At 38.0% G+C, this 23,808-nt stretch overlaps 2 protein-coding genes across 4 annotated transcripts in view; one reads left to right on the plus strand and one right to left on the minus strand.

The window, feature by feature from the left end:
• Nucleotides 1-4,673: 4,673 nt before the first annotated feature.
• Nucleotides 4,674-10,260, minus strand: CHCHD7 (coiled-coil-helix-coiled-coil-helix domain containing 7). Of its 2 annotated transcripts, none has more exons than XM_077810248.1 (4): nucleotides 10,107-10,260; nucleotides 6,844-6,917; nucleotides 5,854-5,952; nucleotides 4,674-4,862 (listed from the first exon to the last, which is right to left on the minus strand). In XM_077810248.1, exons 2-4 carry the CDS (start codon nucleotides 6,895-6,897, stop codon nucleotides 4,758-4,760), a joined length of 258 nt encoding a protein of 85 aa, XP_077666374.1. In that variant the 5' UTR covers nucleotides 6,898-6,917; nucleotides 10,107-10,260; the 3' UTR covers nucleotides 4,674-4,757. The 2 variants fall into 2 exon arrangements, 1 of the variants encoding a protein (XP_077666374.1); XR_013345150.1 differs by having other exon boundaries at nucleotides 4,813-4,862; nucleotides 5,854-5,984.
• Nucleotides 10,261-10,507: 247 nt separating this feature from the next.
• PLAG1 (PLAG1 zinc finger) overlaps nucleotides 10,508-23,808 on the plus strand; it is a 58,070-nt gene continuing 44,769 nt past the window's right edge. For both annotated transcript variants that reach the window (XM_077810249.1, XM_077810252.1), the window contains exon 1: nucleotides 10,508-10,660. The gene's annotated coding sequence lies outside the window, so the exon portion shown is untranslated. The remainder of the gene's footprint in view (nucleotides 10,661-23,808) is intronic.

The raw sequence follows: 23,808 nt of genomic DNA on the forward strand, positions 1-23,808 counted from the left end.
CTAATCAGTTACATACAATATCTTACCATAGGTTGATATTAATTTAAACAATATACAAAGCCTACAGTGGTGTTCTATGAAGGCTCATTCCTATAGAATAAAGAGCTTACTTGAAAATATTTTTAATTTTCCCTTCTGAAGAAGTTTGGTCATTTTGATTTTTACCAGTTTAAGAAAGTTATATTGCTATACATGCTGTAGTTTGGCACATTTGCTAAATTAATCATATCTCTCACAAACCATATACAATTTTAGATACACTAAACATTTGTCCACATTGAGGGGTTTTTAGATTTGACATTTTATCAATGTATGCACCACTTTCATTTCCAGTGTATGATCTTTGCATATCTGAGGACTTGCACTACAAGACATGGAAGCATATTTAAGGAGTTAATACTACAAGATAAAAGGGTGTTTTATTAGGACTTTGTTATTTTGTTGTGCAACAGCACCATCAGGCTATAAAACAAAATGGTGAAATATCTTAATATGAAGCACTTTCTAGACATGATTATAATTCTTCCATGTAAAAAGAGACTACAGTGAAGAACTACCTTGAGGCTGTAGTACTACAAATTCAAAACACATTTTTAGAACTTGTTGATACAGTTGAAAGCAGGGGCAAACATGCTATGGCCCTTTATTGCTGTGTTTAAAAAAAAACATCTAATCCATAGCTCTCAACACTATGGCCTACCTCACTTTATTAAAAAAATGGAATGTAAGCTTTGTGATGTAAGGAAAAGGCCAATATCCTTGGCTCACAAAGATAATCACACAATTAGTGGAAGAACTCGAACTGTTGCATACATAAGGTTGTTTCATGTTGATAATTCATTACTCTACTGCATTAAATATGAACACAGCAGCCCCTGGTGAAGAAATACATAATATCACAATTGAAAGTAAACTTATGGAGAACTATTGAAAGGCACAATAATGTAATGTAAAAGCATTTGATCTCTTCAAGGAATTTTCATATAAAAAAAGCTCGGCTGTTTCTTGACAATGACAACGCATTGAGGTGTCCTAGAAATATGATATATTTCTAGAAGTGATGACTGGCTATCTTCTACAAAGCCACTTGTACATATAGTCTCTACATTCAAATCTTACCTGTAGATCCAGTTTTGCCATGACACCTCCAAGAAGCTACAATGGTCCACAATGGATAGTTGATCGATAATTTGGATGTCTACAGTGATCCTTTTATTACCAAAAACAAACTGGCCACTTATGTCCTATCAGTTCCCATTACCCTGTGTCTTCCTTTTGTTTTATGAGCTCCTCAGGGCATTAACAGTGCATTCTTTTCTGTTTGGAAAGCACCTAGCACCCTGGTGTAATACTAGAAACAAATTTATTAGTGGAGTCCCAAAATAGCAAAGTAAACATTTAAACACCGGTTTCCTTGATATTGGAGAGAAAGAGGAAGATACTACTCCTGCCCAAATCACTTTAAAATGTAATATACAGCCCTTGGCCAAAAGAACAGTTTTACACTTGGTGTTTTAATTCAACAAACTACGAAGAATATTTTATTCAGTTTTGAAGAGCTATCTTAGGTCATGTCTCCAGTCATCCAAAAATTACAATTGCCAAGGGTTTCATGTTCAAGGGGGCCATCTGCTCTTAAGTTTGATTTAAAAAAAAAAAAAAAATCAGTTGTCAAGCTTTGTAGGCATGGCAGGACACAAATGGCTAGTGAAGATCCAAACTTTGAGACATGTTGTTGGTTTTTTTAAAAGTCAGGTAGTGGGTATTAAAGGCAACTATGAGAAAGCTGAACTTCACGCAAAAGGCAAGAAGAAATCAGTAATGGCATTGAAAGAAGAGTAAGATGGGAAGCAAGGTTTTGCATTAACTGAAGCAGGGTAGGCAGAAAAGAGATGACGAGATTATCACAATTTAGTGAAAGGGTTTTAAGCTATAGGAATGAAGAAAGTTGTGTGACATAGGTGAGAAAAATAATGCCATGATCTTTAAGGAAAGACTATGTTGACTATAAACTTTAGTAAAACATACAGCAGATGACAGTGAAGAAGCAGTTCAAAACACAAGACTGCACTGACTGGGAGAGGGAAGTGCAGAGTAGTAGTAGCTGAAGCCATAAGAGCAGATACATCTTGCCCAAAGACACAGAGTGGAGGAGCCATGACAAAATGCTAGTGGTCACACTGGAAGATGACTTAACATTGACACTGAAGAAATGGGTGAAGAGCTTAGTGGACCAGGACAACTCACATGACAAAGCCAAGAGGAGCAGTCAACTCTTTCAAAACTGTAGACAAACAGGAAGATTAGTACCAACCCAAGGCCCTTGCCTTATCAGACAGAAAGCTAATGCTAAGTGTGACTAGCAAAGGGAACAGAAACCAGCTCTCTAGTAAACCAAAAGGGGGAGAGGCAGTAAGTATTAAAGCATGTATGCCACATTCACAAGCACACTTGAGGCAAGACAGAAATGGTCCAACAATTAGAGAGGCCACATAGGCTGCCAGAAGTATGTCCTGTATCCTCTTTCCCTTAAATGGGCAGGAGAAAAGTGGAATGAGAGGACAGGAGGAGGTCAAAAGGCTAGAAGGTAGTCAGAATGAAAGTTGGTAACAAGCAGGGAAAAAGAAAAGTTTAGTAAGGGGCAAGGGTACTAAAATGTAGTTGGAGATGGTGATAGACTACATCTGGGAGAATTCTCTGGATAGGGTCAATTTTATCCTAAAAACTATTGTGAACAATGGTGAAGTTTGAGTCAGAGGTGGGGAAGAGATGCAGGAGTAGACTTGTTTAGAAAGGGGGCAGGAGTACCAAGTTAAAAAAAAGCAGCAAGCTTTAGGGCAGAAAGGCTGTAGGGGAGCCTGGATTCCCAGCAGAAATGCTCTTCAAGATAGCAACAGCAAACAACCAAAGCTGTGGATTTGGGATGCCAGGGAGAGAGGAGGAAACAAAGTGCAGCAGAGCATGCAATAACTAGCACTAAAAGGAAAGGCAGCGAGAAAGGTAGTAAGAGCTGCAGAGTAGTCAGTTCAATCACATCCATTAGTTCTCCATCCCCAGTCAGACAAATGCAGGGAAGCCAGCAGCAGCATCCAGGTACATGAAGTGGTGAAAAGGAAATACACAGTAAGAGCAATGCTTAGCAAAGACAAGGCCAAGGGTCACCAACACACTCATAAGGCACAAAAAAATGTGATATATCAGATGGGCACTAACCATGCAAACATGAAGAAAGCCAGGATGAAAAAGAGCTAGGCATCCAACAGAAGAGTAGTGAGAAAAACAGCAGACAATTGCAGGGAGAAACTGGAGACCATGAAGTGTTGCCAGTGTAGTCCATTACATTACAGACAAAAGCAACCATCCGATCAACTGGAACACACATGCAGCATGAGTGGAAGTCAGCCAAGATATTCTTGCTAAGTCCATTGCAACAGGAGCCTTAACGAACAGTTCCACATTGTAGAAGTTACTCCCTCTGGCAGCATGGGACGATGGCTCACACTTTAAAGCCAACACTGGGGATTTTCTTAATGTTGTAAGATAAGGTGGTTGATTAGGCAGCAACATGAACTGCAGCTCTCTGCCTTGTTTAATGCATGACAGGTCCAGTAATCTAGTGTCACTTTCAGAAAAAAAATGTCAAAGGTGCTTTATGTACTATACATGCTCAAATTAAATTTAAAAAAAGTGTGAAGCCATAAAGTACTTATGTTGCTGTTTGAAAGTTCCATAGAGAGGAGGAACTGGCTACACAGTGCTATTAAATGCCCAAAATAAGATTTTAAGATCTTATCTTACATTAATTGTAGGTTAAGCTTTTTCAGTTAACAGGTTTTTGTTAATATCCACTACTATTTACCTGCTGGCGATGGTATAAAAAAGTATGTCATTGAAGGTAAACAGGTAATCAGAAAGCAAGTTATTAAGAGCAATGGAGTTCAACTTTTTCCCCTCACAAGCCTTTCCCTAGACAAGCAGATGGCTACAAATCTGATTAAACTTTTTTTTAAAAAACTAGAAATTAGTTTCCATTGAAATCCATTTATGTATTTTCTTTCTAGTAGTAGCTTGTATTTTTTTTTAAGTTGTAACTTCAGTGATTGCACTGTTGTCAGATGCCTCCAATTAGAGCTGTGATAAGTGTGACTCATGTAAACATTGGTTTTTGTACATAAATATGAAAAATGCAGAATAGGGACCTGCTACTTTAACTATTACACAAAACAGTAGGGTAGTAGTTACCGGTTAAGTTGTACCAAACCAGTCTCAGTAGTTCCTCTTCCTCTGTAATTCTCGCTCTAAGCAGCTGCTCTGTCCCCCACCAGATATGCCTCTATGCCAAAAGCTGTTTTGAAGAAGTTGTCAAATATCAAGGCCAATTATGTGGTACTCAGCATTAAGTGAAAGATTAAGAATTATTTCCATAACTGCCTCAAGGTAATCTTTGTACATGTCTGTAGTGAACCTTTTAGGCACATAGTAATTACTATTTAGTTGCATCATGGTAGCACCTAGAAGCCCTACTCTGACCAGGATCCCATTGTGCTAGGAACTGTACAAACAGAAAAGCTGTCCCTGCCGCACTATGTCCCCTTGCCCCCCAAAGAGCTTTACAATCTAAGGTAATGTTCTTTTTCAGTTGGCAACATCTTATGATAAAATAAACGTAGAGGCAATGTTAAAAATTTTTAATGCCTAGCTGACAGAAATCTTCATATGTACATAACATATAATAGTAAACAATACAGATTGTGCAATCAGTATGGTGTCCCTCCTATTGACTTCAATATATTCTCTCTCTCTCCTGCTGTAGGCATATTTGGTTTCACACCATCTCTTCTCCTTTGTATCATAACAGCATGCTGTAAACAGAAGAAAGCGAGTATGAGAACACACTGATTTCTCAGAAGTCTCTGCCTCTAATTTAGCTCCCAGTGAATGTACTTCTTAGAAGTACTTTATAGCAGAAACTAGGTCCTTAACTTCAGTTAAATGCACTGGTATTAGTTAAGTAACATCAGATAATCCACTTTATCGTTTCAGTAGACAGTGAAAGCAAATACTTTTAAAGAACTACAGTATTCTCCTGGCAATATGTCAGATTAACTGCATAATTGTGCAACCCACCAAAAAAGCTGTTTGCAGACAAGAATTATTTAAAGTCATTAGCTAAAGGATGTTGCTAGTAGAGCACAGGAGTGATTTCTCTGCTGATATTCCCACTGCAGAATGTTTTGTCTGAACAAGAAAAAGCTGGAGTTAGAAAGAAACTTAAGTGGCAGCAGCAGAACACCCCATGAGGAAGCAAAATAAAGTGTAGGAGAACAATGTCAGGGAAGACAAAGTGAATAGAATGGTGAGGGAAGTTAACATAGGAAAGAAAACTCCCTGATTATATTGTTTAAAAATTTTGTTCTAATATATCCATGAGATTTGGGTCAGGATATAGTACCAGTACTAAATTATAAGATTCAGAAGGAGACAGGGGTATTTAACACTGCAAAAAACATTTGAGTAGACCCACTCAGATTTGTAAAAAAGGACAAATATAGCAGTTTAAGACTTGCACCTATGCATTACTTTAACTTCTGAAAATTAGTTAGTATAATCATTGTTCTTAAAATTACACTGTGGCAAAACTAAAATTACTTTTGTTCTAGTATTTTCATTTTAATAGTGCTAAAACAGTAATGAAAGAACTTCAATTCATGTCAGAATATTGACAGGATAAACTGGAATTATCTAGTGCAAAAGGTTTGATTAGTGTTAGGCCTTAGTTACCAGGATAAACTCAAAGGACTGTTTTGTTAAACCAAAATATTCTGTTTGAGAATTTTGCTCAAGACTACTTACCCAAAATTTTCTGCAGTTTTTGTACTTTAAAAAATAAGAGGCACACATATCCTTTCTGTAGTTATTGTCATCCATACATTGTCTAGAAGCATCTGTTTCCTTTAATATGGAAGACAGGTCACACTTAAGAGCTGGTGGGGATAAATATATTTACACGTTTTTAGTGTAATATTTCATTCTAAAAAATCCCCAGAGTATTTTATAAATTAAGATTAAGGGAGGCAGCCAACTTGTCTGAGTGCTACAAACAATAGTTGGGGAAGTAGGAGAAACTTTGCATCAAGGATACTAGGGCAAACTCCTGCTCTTACAAGAATCATAGAATATCTGGGTTGGAGGGGACCTCAGGAGGTCATCTAGTCCAACCCCCTGCTCAAAACAGGGCCAATCTCCAATTTTTGCCCCAGATCCCTAAATGGCCCCCTCAAGGATTGAACTCACAACCCTGGGTTTAGCAGGCCAATGCTCAAGCCACTGGGTTATCCCACCCCCCAAAGAAAGGCCAGGGAATCTGAAAGCAAAGACTTCAATTAGGAGTTGTGGCTGCTCAGCACCTGTGGGGGGAATAAAAAAATCAGGTCATCTGTCCTCAGAATGCAGACAGAAGTTCTGTTTGGTTCTTTCAAAAGGTATCCAATGCAGTAAACAGCAAAATACTTGGGGGGTGGGGTTTTTTTGGGTAATTAAAAAAAGAGGGGAACAAATCCAAGCTACAAGGATTTAAGTCTGTCCTTGAAACCACAATCAGAATTCCAAACCTGATAACTAGAAGCTTACCCCATCCATTCGTGCAAGAGCTATTAGTTTCTGAACTTAATATTTTCAACTTAAAAGGTCCAAATATTACTGATGTTTACACGAACACATACACCCCTTCAGAAGCAATATGAAGCAATATAAATGACTTGCTTTTAGAAGGAACTATCTGGGTAGTTTTCATACCCCTATAATAATGCATCTTCAGACTAAACCATAACCGACCAATCTTACCGCTAGACATGGATTTGTATCGTGGTCTCTAAGTCGCTGCACATTTCTGGACATCCTAAAATGTCTTACTGCAGCTAGAAGCAGGAAAGAAAAGAAGTTCTTTTGTATTTGACCTACAAGTGCCATTAATGTTAACAGTCTCAGTTTGAATTTCCATTTTAAGTGGTTTAACACAGAAACCTCTACCATAGTACATACACGCAAGATCTGGGAGAGATTTTTTTTAAACATATAATTTAGAAAAAAGGAACATAGAAACTTGTTTGGTTTTCTGCATACAAGAGGCCCAGTTTTCTACTATATGAGGATGGTTCATGCTCCTCTGATAGTACGAAGCAACTCAGACCAGTTTAACCAGTCCTAGCTATGCAGTAGCTCCTACGCCAACTACTGACTATTAGTGTAGGGATTTGACTGAGGAAAGGGGTATGTCTCACATATTCCTACACCTCCAAATTCGCCAGATACTACAAAAGGCCCTGTGGCTTTTAACAGCCACTGCATATTTAGAGAAAACTCAAATTGTTCTAATTTAAACTGGTGACCAGCCTAGTACCCAGATGGCACAACACAGAATTGAAAAGCAACAATGTGCACACGCAAAGCCCTCCTAGCTTGGGCCAAGTGCTCCTTGGCCAGTCCACAAGAATCAGGGCCATAGTGGAAACTAAGCTTTGAGTACAGAAACATCTAGACCTACTACTATATTACCAATTAGTGACATGTTTGACACACAAAAAATGGTTCCCTAGGGAAATATCCACTTAGATTCTACTTAACCCACATTTAAAAATCAGATTTTTAAACAATGCTTACCTACGAATATTGTAGCTAGTTTCCAATTGCTAAACCAGTGTAAAATAAAGTAGAAAACTAGTTTCAGTTTGACACTGAGCTTCCTACTTGATCTCATTATTTTTCTACAAAAAGCTGCTGTTAAAGACAAACTTAGAAATATAAATATAATTTAAGAGTATCTACAGTAAAAATAGCATCCTGTACTAACTCTGCTTACATCAGTAACAAATCTATTTAGTCCTTTTTACCACTGCAGAGCCAATACACAGGAGGTAGTGGGATTCTATTCCTTTTTGTAAATCAACTGAACTGTTAAGTTTCAGCTGTAGGCCATATTCTGCCCTTAGGTACACTTGGGGAGCCTCTCTGAAAACCAGGTTGCCCAGGAGCTACTAATGGCAGAATTTGGTTTCCTAGTTAGTTTGGGGGTTGTTTTATTTACACCACAGGTAATTGTGTACAAGGGAGAAACAGCTACTTCAGTTTCAGATCTAAGACCAGAGTATATAGTTAGAACATGTTTTTTAAACAGAGTTTGAAGTCACTGAAACAAACATGGAACTCCGTTGCCTTTTTAAATAAGCACTTTTCCACAGGAGAACCATACTTCAGAACAGTTTCTTTTGAGAAGTATTTGAACTCTCAGATTTTAATGCTGAGGGAAGACTGCATATAAGTTAAAAATGTTAACTCACCTACTGAAAGTTTTTTTAGCAACTGTTTTCACAGAGAGCTTGATATTTTAGTTGTATTTTAACTTTGGTATCCGGAGCTAAATATTCCGTTTCTTTGCTAGAGCAAGAGTGTTTTTGATCACACAGGGTTTAAAAATAAATGGATGTACACTAACTAGACAACCAAGGATTGCAGAAAAGGCCAAAAGAACTTACATCCCATCAATATCAATGCTGTTAACATGAAATTTCAGAAGTTTGCCCAAGTATTACTTATAACTAGTGTGTTGTGCTCATTTTAGAAAAGCATGATCAATAAGGGAACATTGCTGGTATGCTTTTAAGACTATCTTCATGAAAGTGACCATTCAATGAAAAGGCTGAAGGTAACTTACTGGAAGCAGATTTTGTCTACTGTTCACACTATTGTCAGTCAGTCCACAAATGACTAGTAGCTCATTTAAAGCTGAGGTATTTCCAGTGCTTGTCAATCGGTCTAGTCCAATTGACAATGAAATGTAGCAAGTGTACTGATTGTAAATTGACGTTTAAAAAGTAGGTTTTGTTCTTATAAAGTTGCTTAATGATTTGATTTAGAATGTGCAAAAGCTTAAATATGCTAGTCTATGTGCAAACATACTAGGCACAACTACAAAAAAATACTTCAGAGGTAAGGGCACAGGGAAAATAATCTGATGGCTCCTCAACTGATTTTTCTATGAAGTGCTTCAACAACATTAGGAGCACAACCTACTATCAAGCCTGACAGGCAGGTAGGTCACATGCAAATGCTACTACTATTTGATTTAAGTTAACAGGAAGTAATTGCTCCTCTCCCTCCCCTCGGTTTTTACACATCTACAGGCTGACCTTCCTGCTTTAGGAATACAGGGCCAACCCCGAACACATCAAGGGTTTGTTTATACTACAGTTTTTAATTATGTTTTACTAAATCAGTGAACAGTTGTAAACAGCACAGGCAGGAAAAATATTACTAGTACAGTTTAACCCTAGGGCAGACTTGCAGTTCAAGAGCCATCAAGCTATTTTCCAGGGCTCCCACTGCTGCCAAGTCTTTCAGCGGAGCCTAGCACCGTCAAGCCCCTAACACGGTCATTAACGAGGAGGGCTGAATTAACACCTCGATCTGTGAGGGCGGAGGAGTAGGTTACAATAGGTGGCTGAGAGCGGTTTAGGGGCGGCCCCTCGCCTGGCCTCTCCCTTCCCAAAGCGGGGTCAAGGTGGTGCCCCCAAACACCTGCTTACGGGCAAGTCGCTTTCGCTGGCGCTGCGCTCCGGGAGCCCGGCGGGTCTCGGGCGGCCCCCCAGGCTCCGTCCTTGAGCTGCCCCCCGGGGACACGCAGCACACGCCCGGGGGCCTGCCACACGCTTGCTCCCCCGTTTCGCCGGCAGAGGGTCGGCGCCGCGCCCCGAGGGGTGGGAGGGGGACGGGGCGCCCCCGCCGCTCGCAGAGGAGAGGGGCTGCGGCGAGGATCACTTGCTCCCGTGACAGCGAGGCCGGAACTCCGGGCCGGGCTCGCCCGCCTCTCCGCCCAGACCCCTCAACTGCCCGGGGCGCCCCCTGCCGCCCGGGCAGCCGGGGAAGGGAAGCGAACGGGCCCCGCTGCAGCTTCCTCCTCCCCTCCCCTCCGCCCCCAACCCTGTGGCGGGACGGCAAAGCCCCGCTCCTGGAGCGGCGGGTCCCCAGCCCCCGCCGCCGCCGCCCGGGCCGGACCGCAGGGGGAAGGCGGCGGGGGAAAACAGCCCGCCGCACCCCAGCCCCGCACTTACCTCACGGGCGGCTCAGTAGGCGCGCGAGCCCCGTCTCCAATTCGAAAGACGTCAGCGGGGGCTCAGGCGGCAGCAGTTATGTAGGGGCGCAGCCTAGCCCGCTCCCGGCCCCGCGGCTCCCCCCGGACTGACACCGCCGCCGCCCACTCCCGGCTCCTCGGCCGGCTTGAGTGACAGCGCCGGGCCCGCGGCCGGGCCGCCAATCCCCGCCCGGCCCCGCCCCCCCCTGGCCTGAGCGGCGCCTCCTTCCACCAACCAGACGGGCGGCGCGGGCCGCAGGCGCCTCCAGCGGGGCGCGGCCGGAGCCCTGAGTGACGGGGGGAGGCGGCCAACCCGCGGCGCGTGTGGGCGGCGGGCGGTGTGGGCGCGGCGTGTGCGGCAGGCTGGGCTGCACCGCAGCGCATACACTACAATGGCTGCTGGAAAGAGGGGAAAGCAAACAATTTCCAGGCCCGCCGCGTCCAGCCCGAAATATGGGAAAAAAATTACAGAAAAATCGGAGAACACTGTAAAGGGTGGAAACGGGGCGCAGAGGGGATGCTGAGGCTCCCGCGGTGAGTCTGCTGCGGGTTTGGGGGGCAGGCGCCGGGGTTTAGCAGGGAAATATCAGGGTTATTTAAATTATGAAGGGGGAGGAGGAGAAGGAGGAGGGGGGAGCGGAGAGCGGAGCAGCGGCAAGGAAAAGTTTGTGTTAATCGCGCCCCCTCCCATCTCTGAGCTGCCCCCACCATCCTTCTGGGGACCCCAGGGCAGAAAGTAGGGGAGAAAAATACATAGCCCGGAAAATGTATTTTATAAAAATATATCCTAGGAGTTTAGTCCACCCACCCCCCCCCTTCCCTCCTGCACCGTAGTAGTTAAAGAGGGAGAGAAGTTTGCCTGGGGAACTCAAGGAGGGAGAGGGGTTCTCCCCCCCACCCCTTAGCTTCGTTGGGGAGTTCTGAAAAGTTTTTTGCAGAAGTTTTTTCCCCCCCATCTTCTAGCACCCCCCCTCCTTCTCCAGGGTCTGTGCTGTGAATAGAGTGACAGCAGCGAGAGGGAGCGGAAGACATTAGAGACCGTGTTGCCCAAAAATGAGGGAAAAATTAATATAAATTCACCCGAAGTATCAAACCAGGCGCATTTTGCACAAAAATTTCCCGGGTGGACCCCAGTCTCCAGAGTGTGTCCTAGGAAGTAGGCAGCTCACTCTTTTGGGGGGATCTGGAGTCACTTTGGGGAACTCAGCCCCCCTTTCCTTCGTTTTATGTGTGTGGGGGGGAGGACTAAAGTTTTTCCCTTCATAATAAGGAAAAGAATGTATCTGCTCTCCCCCCTTCGAGTCGCCCAGGAGCCTTTTGCTTCCCTCATTCGAGTATGTTTAGAGGAAAGTGTGAATCCAAGTTAGTGCTGAGTGTTGTTGCATTGGGGAGAGGGGTTTGTTAACTGAAAGCAGGAGAGATCCGGAGAGAGAGAGAGCAGGGACAGCTTGTTGTCAGTATCATAAACAACCAAAATGGAGGGAGAACTGAGGCATATAACAAAATAAAAATTAGAAAAAAATTCCCAAAAATACTTAAAAATCGGGGCCGATCCCCCTTTTCTTCCTAAGGGTAGCAGAATAAACCCCGTGTCCTTGCATGCCCCTATTAACGTTTCAGGGAGCAAGGAGTTAATATTTATTATTTTTTTTGTTGATGAATTCTTTGGAAAGGCAAAAGCCTCTTATAACTCGCCACCGACAATAAGAAAACGTGAAAATCCCATTCAGATGAGAGTGGTGGGGGGAGATGATACTGCAGAAACTACATAATTTGGGGGTAATGTGGAGTGATTTTTAGATAAGATAAATGCTATAGTTGCTCCTTTATAACTTCCTTTTTAATGCTCTTTGTGTACAGTTGGTTTCTCTTTTTCTTGTTTTTGGCCGGAATGTAATGCCTTTGTAGTGACACTTTCTTGATCTAATTAGGATGTGTGAAGCAAAGAGTAAACCTTTCCGGTTTATAAAGTACATTTTCGTTGCATTTGAAATTCAAATTTTACTTGTGACTCCATCCTCTATTTAAACTGGATTCTTCAGTGTAGTGCTGGATTGGAACATTACCTCATAGAGAGAAAGTGAGGGCACCTCTTCTGGCGTAGAGGGCGCAGAGTAAGGGCACCTCTTCTGGGGATGCCTTGTGATTTCACTGGCATGCTTAGTTCACCTGTCTGTGTCCCATAAAGAATGTATTCAGCAGCCTTCTCGTTTTATTTATATAAAATGATGCCTCATCTTGCATCACATTGAAGTTAATGCGAAAGTGCTGCTGATGTTGGTTCCACGTGGGATCAGGGACAGAGCAGGGCATTTTAAAGAGACAGCTTCTCTTTTCTTATAGTTCTCACCTATGCAGAACCTCTGCCTAAAGCAAAGGGGTGGTTCTGTTTTTTTTTTAGATAAAGACATTAAATTGACCTTTGTATGATAAATTAATGCCACATAATAGGGATAAACTTGCAGATTCATTTGGATCCAAGCATTTCTTTTGTGCGTAGCAAGCCTTCAGGAGAGTTTTCTTAATGCATTAGTTAAAATGCTGTGTTTTGGAAACGATTTTGGAATGGATGTTGCAGAAATTAAAAAGTAACATTATTAATATAAAATATAGTATACTTCTACTAGTTCTCAATTTCTTGAAAGGAGACTAAAGGCTATTATGTAACAAAATTTCATAGCCATCTTGTAAAAAGTTATTAAGTGCATAATTTTCACTTTGAGTAATTTCAGCTTTATGGGGGACATGTAACTGTCTGTTGAAAAGCAGTGCAAAGCTTCTTCTGTATTTAAAACCTGTGAACAGTTCCAAAAGGTTTTGAAAATAGTGCAATAACTGTTTGCTTTTAATTGGCCAAACTAAGGGCTTTTTACATGTACACCTTAGCTGTGTAATTCTAACATCTCTTAAAAAATTACCTTCAGTTTTTTAAAGAATCTTAACTACACTCAAGCTCCATATATATACATTTAACATCAGTATGGTAACTGGTACAGATTCCTGCTGTATTTTTAATTTGTAAATATTTAACTACTATGATGTGAATTGTTCCACTTGTCTATATGTCTGTATCTTGCATGTATTTTAATTCTCAGTAAGACATCTAACTTTTAAAATTCTTAGCATAACTTCTTAATATACTAATTAGATATCTTTATCAGAAATTATTACATTTTTTCATTACAGTTGATTTGTTTGTGTAGCCTTTATATTTAATTCTAAATTAAAACTTAAATACAAGGAATCCACTTCCGTAGATAGAAGGAGGGCTGAACTTGTAGGGAAGCCTTTTCAGCAAATGGCTTCTTTTGCCCTATAGACATTAAATATGAGTTGTTATAGGCCACTGTGTTCAACAGGCTGTGCTTACAAGCAATCCGTACCTTTATTGTAAATGTGACTTGTTGACTGGGATAGGCTTGTGGTTACAGATTTGGAAGAAATCACACAGTTTTCCAGTGACTCAAGCTTTGAAAATTAAATCACATCAACTATTCTTAGGGAAAAAAAAAAGCTCATTAAGGGGGAAGGATTAATCTGTTAGTATGAAGGAATGAAATTGTACATTTTTACAGAACTGTCTTTCCATGTTTTAGAGATCTTTCATATATTTACAAAAGAATTCAAATTTAGAAGGGCCTCTCCAATTATTTTTCCATAAACCTTTTCTTTTTTTGTTGATTAAAGTTATACTTACCTAAAAAAACCCAGAAATTTGACAAAATTCTTGAAGTGTCATATGTTTATTTAGTGTAGTGCAATTTTTTAGTTCTTTAGTTATACAGAAGTAACTTTATTACACTAGTTAATGATACCGAAAATAAGTTTTTTTTTTTTTAAATTTAAACTAATGCTACATTGATGATTATCGGAAGTATTTAATGTAAGACATCTCATTTATTTGGAAACTTAAATTATCATTTACTTTTTGTAATCCTGAATATAGATATAGGCATTGTTCATAACATCAAGTGTGGTGTAACAGTTGCTGAGTATCTTTCTTGACTCACAACTGCTTATTGTGAAGTGAATCCAGTACACCCAAGTGTAGAACAAAATTCAGACGCTCTAATTTGGGTTTGATCTATATTCTATTTTTCTACTTGAGTATATGTTAAATGTTACTTGATAGTATTCTTTATACCCCTAGTTGCTCTCATTTTGTAGAATACGGAGTTATTCTTAGAGCGATGAGGTGATGTTTGGTAGAAATAAAATTAACATTTCAGGGAACTGAAGGTTTTAGAATTTAGATTTCCTTTTTCTAATATCTATAGCTCTGACTTGATACATGATAAATCATTTGAAAATTTGCCCTTTAAGTATCTAAGGAAATAAATGTTCATGGGCTGTTGTTGGTAAAGTTGTCCTAGTTTCTGTAGGTAAACTAGAATGTTCTAAATGCATTAAAAACTTTTGTAGGCATTTATCTGTCCTATCAGATAATGTTTGCGTAGGTTTTATTAGCTACAGTGATTCTAAAATTGTTCAACAAATGCAAGAATATAAATTCTCATACATTAAACTTTTCTTGCACACTTAATCTAAGTATGGTTCTTGGCATGCACACTTTATTTAGTAAATTAGCCTGAAAAATGAGTTTCCCCAAGCACAGATTTTTGAAATTTAAATTACAATTTTTTCAAGTTTTTCACTTTATTTAATGCAAAAATTCACTGCATCCAAAATGGAACTATTTTTAATGGTCATCCATCTGCAGAGCTATTGAGTCAAAATGGTGCCCTTAAGTCTCCTCCTTTCAGTGCAGTGCAGATGTTTTATAAAATGAATGGGATAAAGTGGGTGACTACTTATGTTCTGAATTAGCAAGTATTGTAATGGTTTTAAATGATTTTACTGAAAGACTTGTTTTATTTCAGAAACTAAAACTTAAGATTTTTTATCTGTTATCTATAACATGGCAGATCTTAAAAACTAGCTTTCATGATTAGAAAAATTTTGTTAGGAAGGTGTCCTAAACAAGTTAATTTGTTTACCAAAGGATAATATTTTGGAAAATGTAAAACATGTAACAGTGCTTAAACCATCCTCAGATGCATTGTAGTGTTAAAAGGAACTAGCAACCATCTCTACTGAGGTGACAGTATACTTTGTGAGAATATCCTCTTGAAATAGAATAGTGAGCTTTTAACTTTCTTTACTTTTGATATTGCATATTTCTATCTGCCCAGTGAACTGCTAACCATCTTTAACCAATTACCAAATGTTTAGGTAGCTTTAGGGAACTATTTCAAAATAATTCAAATATGAGAACAAAGTAACATTTTATATTGATCAGTTGTGAAATAAGTGTTTTGGAGTTCTAATGTATGGCAGAAGATTGCTGCATTTAGCTAGTAAAATATCTTGCTAATAAAATGTGTGTTTTTTCCTGTTAATCAAAAATCACATCTAGGACTTAGTCAAATGTTTATTGATTTTATAAATTATGCAGACTTGGGGTTTGAACTTAAAACATATTACTTATAACTCATTAGACTTGCTCAAGCAGGTTCCTATACTTTAAATTATTTTAATGTAATGGGGAACATAATTATCTATTATCTACAGTTGAATAGATTGCAATTAGTAATGGATTTTAAATGACCACTTGTCCACAGAACATCAAACATAACTACACCAAATATGAAAAGAGTTCTAATTGTTTTGTATTACAATAATTAGAAATCTTCTGCTATGAGAACCTAATAATGAATAGCTTTGATCATAATAATGCCATGTTAAGTTCTGCTTTCAAGTATATTAATCTGCTACTTGGATTCTTTTCTTCCCTCTACTCTCAAAGTGCACACCTGCCATTCTCATCTTTTTAGGGCATATGAGCAGAAACTCCAAGTACAATTTCATATTTTAAAAAAAAGTTGACAAGACATTCTGTAATACTGTAAAAACCCCAAAATTGTGATGTGATACTACTTACAAAGATGGGTCATTCTCACAGAATCTATTAAAATTGTTAATATTTAAATGGTCCATGGATAACTTGTAAACAGAGTTACTGCAGGATCGTGGTATTAAAACTGCACACAGTGACTGAGGGGAATCTGAGATGACTACATATGAAGTGTGTGTGTGCATACTTGAACATTGAGAAGTGAGAGAGCTTATGCAATTATACTCCTGTTAATAGGATAAATTAGCTTGTTTTGTAAGCTTTCCTAATATCTCTTATTACCTTTAAAATACACTTATTTGTTTAGAATTTGAATACATTTTGTCCAGTATATTTTAATAAAAAGTAAATGGATAAAATTCTGTTCTCAGATGCACCATCAAACCCTGCTGATTTCAGTGGAGTTGCATAGGTATAAATGAGGGTAGAGTATGGTCCAATGTTCATGATTTTTTTTTGGTCAAAATAATAAAGCATAAAAACAAAGACTAAAATAGGTAAAACAAGTGAATGTACCCAAGGTAGGCAATAATGCATAGAACAGTAATTTAAAACTATGAAGTAAAATAACTTTATTGAATTATAAGAAGTTAAGTGGGAACCAGAAGAGCAAAGTTTAATATGACCATAGAAAGAAATGAAGAAATACATATGTAAAGGAACTTGGAAAATACAAAAAGTGTCTATTCCAGTAAATTGAATTGTTATAATCTTCTTTTGCACTTGACATGCCAAATGCCTCTCTGAGGAGAATATCCCTAGAAATCAGATTAGAAAGTGTTTAATGGGAATTTTGTCATACTTGTTTTGAGTAACGTTAGGGTAACTAAAAATAATTTGGTGTTTCTGTAAAAGATAGGTCATCTAGTTGTGTAGTTTGCATGCTGATAGTGACCTAGAATTTTCAGTAAATGTCTTTTCAAATCTTTACTATCACATATACTACAATCAAACAATTTACTGTAAAGTTCTACTCTGCATATAGTGCGTACAGAGTCGTACATATTTTGATGTGGGGTCAAATTTAATATTTTTAGACTGTCAAAAACTCTAGATTTTTCATTAATACAATTTGCGTAGTAGAATCTTGCTTATTCACATTGATTAGGGATCCCATTCCCAATTACTGAATTGTGCAAATCATAAAGTAAGCAAATAAAAAGCAAGGATAATGCATCACAAAGCTCATCTTGTTTGTTGATTTGACAAGTGTATACTGTGGTGTATCTAATTTAGTAGTAAATGTTCTGTAACATATTTTGAGAAAGCATTCAAGTCTGAATTAATGAGACATCACTACAACATCATGCTGTTAAGCCTTTGAGAAGTGCAAAGACCAATTCCTATATACAAATTAATGAGATTTTACTAGACTACTTTTAATAAGCCAGTGCTTACTGTGGTATATGTATTCATCATGGCTGTTACCAATTTCTTTAAAAATGAGGCTTTTCTGATCTGTTAGGGAGGATGTTGCAGTCGTTGAATTCTGTATAATATAGAAAACTATTCCAGACTACTAAGACAGACCTTTTGAAAAGGACCATTTAAAAAAAGAAAAAAAATTCTATCCCAAAAGTAAAGGAGTTCTGGCAGTTTAATAATAATCTTCAAAACTGTATATTTAGTAATAAAATATATGTTAGACTTGGTAAATTTTTATTATTTTTTGAAACTCGTAATATAAATAAAAATTCCTAAAGTGATATTAATTGTACATTTAGTAAAATTGCTTCATCTCTAGCGATTACACTATTCATCACTTGTAAGTATGGATTTGCATTTTCATACTCAATATCTAAAATTGAAAAAATTAACCTCTACAGCTTGCAGTTATTCTTGTGTGTTTAGTCAAATGGCATACTACAAAGGGTTTCATATACATTACTTACTGAATATTATCAGATACTATTGTCCATTTCCTCCAAAAAGTATTTTAAACAAAATGAATGAAAAAGCCCTTAGAATTTAGCCACTTTGTCTGAAAGCCAAGTATAGATATTGTCAAAGCTGATTTTGTTCACTGGAAGATATTGTAGTTAATGCAGATTTAATTGATCTCATCCAGGAGACTTTAAGAAACTGTGAACCATGGAGCTTAAAAAACAGCTCAAACATGGCTGATCACAATAGGTGCCAGTTTAATTTGAATCTGGTGGACTTTTCTTAGTGACTTGACATAATTTTCTTTAGTGTCTTAATACTGGGATTATGTATAGACTAAACCATTCTAATTAAACCCAACCAAAATATATTATGGGCTACTTTTCAGTTTCAGAAAGAGTAATAAAAATATTGTTGCACATATGAGTGCATGATATTACTACATACTGCTTTAAATGGTGTTTAAATACAGGTATAAGCATACCAATACAATGAAATCGAGAGGACTGTTATTCCTAAGTGATAAAACTTCATGATTTGTTACTTAAGAAGTTATTGATAAGCATATTATGTTATATCTAGTTATTCAGATTGTTCTTGCTGATGTAAAGTTCATGACTGTAGCAACTATCATAAAGAGTTCATATAAAATAATTATCTAGTGTTACACTTTCGTTCTTTATGCTTTTCCAATGTAATTGCTTCCTTATAATAATTTTTGAAGATGTGTTGCTTCATGTAAAACGTTTGTGTATGTTTCTCTGTGGTCCAGAAATCAAAGTCAAAAAGTGGTCTTGACTTTTATTCTCTCAATTAGTTTCTTCCTATGGATGACATCACTCTTGCTGGTAGTATTACAAATATAGAAATTGGATTGTAAGCTAAAATGGAAGACTAACTACCACTGGTAGTTGGGTGATGGGAGAAAGCCCAAACTGGATGAATATTGATACTAGCCTCTGAGAAAGAGATGTGAGTTCTTGAGGACTTGGAGTACTCCTTGCAATCAAATATATGATGTATTATCATTTCCCATAGGAAATACTTGAGCATACTCGTTGCTACCAACTGCTGTAGAAAGCAAACAGAAAAATAGATTGTGGTTTTAAAAAAAGATGCACTGTGAAATACATTACTTGGTAAGTATCATTTGTATAGGTAACTCATTTCCCTGAAATGTAATCAATTTTTCTACCTTTGAAAACTGGACCACTCTACAGTATTTTTTTAAGAGAGCAAGTAAGCTAAATATATCTTTTTGATAGCAAGTAGATACAGATGGTACTAAAAAGTCAGTGTGTTCATGTAAATCTAACTTGATTCTCTTTGTTAAATTTATATGCTGAAAGAGAAGTTGATTTTTGAGTAATCTTTAACTGACGAGTTTACTAGTTCAGTTGTTTGCAAAAGAAGTAAGGGTAGTTTGGCATATGTATGAGTCTTTTCTATTTTTAAGATATTTTCATGGAAGTTTTTAAAATCTTGAATATAAAAAGAGGGTGTATTTTTCATGATACGTGGTGGGAGGGGCGCTCTAGCAATTTAATCTGGTGGGGATGGACATTTTGAGAAAAATGAGGCCCAGTAGTTTTTACTACTTCAATCACACTGTTAGTTACAGCCATGAAGCTCTCAATATATTCAGTTAGCTTGGGTCAAAGTCCACAAACCCTGCTTGGGAAAGTTGATGTCACTAAGAGTTTTGTCTCAGTAATGACTTTAGGATTGTATTCTTTGTTCTTCATAGGGGTGAGTGACAAGCAGATGGACACCTCTTCGTTGATATAGATTATACAGTATTAAGCTTTCCTCTGATATATGTGTACATGTTTTCTGAAGGAATTAACTCATTATGTTAGATAACCTATTTTAGTGATAAATCTCTTTATTCTCTGAATTAACAGAGGCTTCTTTTATGTCCAGAGTTTCATGTTAAGATCGTAGTTAAACTGTGCTTGAATATGATGAAATAATCATTTCTATCAAACTGTCCTTTTAGTGAAAGGGTTGATAATAACGTCATTTATGGTGTTTTAATAAAGAAAAAAGTCATCTCTTTGAGTAGGAGTGGAATACTCTAAAACTAGCTCCTTAAGTAGTACTTAAACTTAATTATATTCAGCTCTTATGACAGTTGTGGGAAATGTGCATTGCAGAATGTAGGGCTTAGCTGACTTGTGAATTCTTACCTCCCAACACATGGTAAATAGGTGTAGTCCCCTCCCTCCCAAAAAAAAGGAAAAAAGCTTTAAAGGCAGTTTATTTGCATGTATATCCAGCCTTTCTGAAGCAGAGGCCTTTGCAAGAAATTAAAGGAACTAACGACAAAAATAGGTTTGCATCTCTCTTAAATTTTTGATGTGCTGTACATATTTGTAAATGCATGCTGTGACTTCATATAAACTCAGATATTTAGATTGGAAGACAGAGAACAAAATATATGCACAGCCTGTTGTGTGCAGCCATGCAGTGTATGACAGTGCCCAATTCTTTAGCCCAGTTGTCCTGCCCTTTTGCCCAGGGAACTGAGGTTGCTGCCTTTAGATGCGAGTCTATTTCATATGTTTCTCTGCATTTGATAGGCTTGTTAGTAGCTTAAGCAGTTTGTTTCACGTGACTGCTTATAAGGTGCTCTTATGGGCAGTGTCAATAATAATATATGGTCTGATCTATAGAACTTTTAGACAAAAAATACGTAGTTTCCCTTTGTGCCCTCAAGCAGTAAAGCCATCAGCTGTTCTTCATTGCAAGCCAAAAAATACCCAACCACAATTAAATTCAGCCAGTACTCCCCTACCTCACAAGCCCTCTCCCCTTTTCATTCCCAAATTCTAAGTAAATTGATAGTCATTACAGTATGCCCTGCGGATCAAGAGTTTCATGCTGTTTCAGTCCAAGGACTAGATTCAAAATAGTGAGCACCTGCCAGAGAACAATCTAATGACAGCTCCCCTTCTCTTTATACCAAAGGGACTCCAGTTTGTGTGTCTTCTGATTGTTGGCATGAGAAGAGAAGCGTGTCTCAAGTAGGCAAGAACCAAGTCATTTAGGGCTTTGAGTCAATACCAGTACTTCAGACTCCATTGTGAACCTAATCATCAGCCAGGGCAAATCAAGGAACACTGGTGTCACGGGCTTCCAACAAGATAACACAGCGACTTGGTTAGTAAATAATTTAACAGATTACCTCTTTCCACACTGAAGGGCAAGGGACTCTTCTTTTTTCTTGCCACTTTCCTGTTCAGGAGTGGTGACTTTTTATAGCCTTTTTCCAAAACTCATAATTGTATGCCTGGCTACATGCAAACTGGTGTGTCTAAGGACTGTTGATATCCAGTCCATGTACTGAGTCTTTGGCCTCCCCCTTGGTTGTCTTCAGTCCACAGTCATTGTAAAGGCCATCTTACCAATATAACTTGGAGGTCTCCGCTGGACATGTCCATACCAATGTAGCCTCACCTTCCTCAACTTGTCCTCAGTTGGGGCAAGCCACAGTAGGCCCCTCCCAGTCTCATTTTGTTTTTTATATTGGAGTATCCAACCATTTGACCATCTGAACATCTTCATTTCTGTGGTAGAGGGCATACTGATTTCTTTCTTATGGCTGGCCATCTCTCTTTGCTCTATACGTTATGCTGGGTCAAATTACTGGCATCTTTTTATCAGAGAGAACTGGGGTCAACTCCTGCCATTTGCACCAAGCATCTTTGGTATAATGCCAGGCATAACTCAGGAGGGCACCAGTGATGGGTGGGGAGCTACTGTTAGGAATTTGGTTGTTTGTAAATAAGGAAAAGTATGAGAGTTTTCAGTAGGAAAACCATCACAATTAGTCCAAAACAGCATAACTCCACTAGCAAATATATCCCTGAAATTGTTTTATTTAAATAATTAATTAATTAATTAATTAAAAGTACTTGCTGAATTCTGAAGCTCCATGTTGCTACAGCAACATTGTCTAGCAATGTGTTAATGTTGTATTTAAGAATACTCAAGAAGTTTAATATTGATCTTGAAATCTAAAATGATTTCTTTTTCAAATTTCAGAATTAAAAGGAAATATTGAGTGTAATTGTTAAAGCTAGAAACACTTAACAAATTAAATACACTATATACTCTATTTGAGTCAAATATTTTTTCTAAACAAATTTTAATATATGTATTATGTAGCTTCAATTGATTGCACAATACTGTGGATTGGACATAGAATAAAAACTTCTGTTTGTTAAAATTACTGTACTCAGTGTATTTGCCTTCGTTGGAATGTTGTTCTGTGATTGCATCATTTTTAGTTTATACAGCTTTGTGCTAATGTCTTATTTCCCCAAATGAATTTAATTACATTGTCCTCCCTCTCTGATTATTGTATGTAGCATGACTGATTCAGTAGATCAAAAGTTATGGTTATTGGAAAACAGGATTAATATTTTATACTTTTGCTAACACCACCTTAAAAATAGCCACATCAAAGATTATGCTTTTAAGTCTAATGTTGTAATCTATTAAACCATACATCATTCTGCGTGGAATGTTTTTAAACTGAGGCAGTTGTCCCTTACAACGGTTTGTCTGAGTGGTTTCAAGTTATTACAGAAGTACACATACAACATTTGAACTGTATGGGGATAGAATTGTGCTACAAGGTCTCAATGGAGTGCAGTGAGTGGGTAGTGCCAATTTAACAGTATTTCCAGGAATTGCATGAAATGTATAGCTCATGTAGTTTGGCTTACATTAAGGCATTCTGGATATTGCAAACAAAATTGTTATTAAAACTAGTATTTTTTAAAAGCTAAATTTTTAAATAGCAGCTTGCTGCTAGTAGACACTCAAATTCTGCCCACTACTTGTACCTTCTGTCAGGTAAGCAGTGAAGTGTTTGTTTTATTTTAAATGAGTTATATTCCTGAAACCAAATATCTAATATTGTATATTAAAATTTTTCCAGAAATATTAGAGTTTTGGAGGCTCATCTGAAGTAGAAAACTCTGGGCAGGATCAGTAACATCTTCCATACTTTTGTTTCTTTCAATCACATATTCCTCTTTTTAATTTTTGTAAAAGTGTCTTCTGTTGCTGTAAAAAAGACCCTCAGCAAACATCATGGGAAACAGTGAAACGGACGATGCACAAAATTCTGAGAAATGCATAAAATACAAAAATAGATATTTTCCTTATCTTTTCACTTCAGTAATTTTAAGTGTTACTTGTAACAACAGTAGATTAAAAAACTGAGGTTGGTGTGCCTTTCTTTTTTAAGATGACTGTTCCTTTAAACATCAAAAACTAAAACCTGCAATATGTTAAACTGTTTAATACAAGGACATTTGCATGTACCTAAGTTAATTTAGATTGCGAAGTCTATTGAAGAAGCTTAGCAAGAACAGTTTTCATTCTAAATTATCATCTAACAGCAAAAGGTAGAATATCTGAGAAATATTCAATTAGTCATTACTACTTGACCGTAGTAGTAGGCTGTCTATAGGATTTAGTGATACCTAAATGGCAGGTTAAAGTACATAACTTTACTCCTGTGCCAAAAAATTAAAAATTCTGCACACAATGTTTTAAAATTCTGCATATTTTGTCAAAATAACACTACATAATCACGCCAATTTCAGTTATTTTGGTAATTTATTTCAGAATACTATCAGCAGCTATGTCTGTAACAATACAGACACAAAAAAAGTCCTCCAGGAGTAGTGTGTTAAGGAAACCCCTATGACAACCTAGTTCCTGTTTCTGTGCCCCCTCCCCCAGAGCCCAGCAGGAGGGCCAGACACCCACAGCTCCTCCGCACCAGAGCCCAGCTACGGCCTCCCCGCCCCCAGTTCAGACACTCACATGCACCTCTTATCCCCCACCACTCAGAGCCCAGCGGTGG

This window comes from Eretmochelys imbricata, chromosome 2, assembly GCF_965152235.1.
Source record: "Eretmochelys imbricata isolate rEreImb1 chromosome 2, rEreImb1.hap1, whole genome shotgun sequence".
NCBI lineage: Eukaryota > Metazoa > Chordata > Testudines > Cheloniidae > Eretmochelys > Eretmochelys imbricata.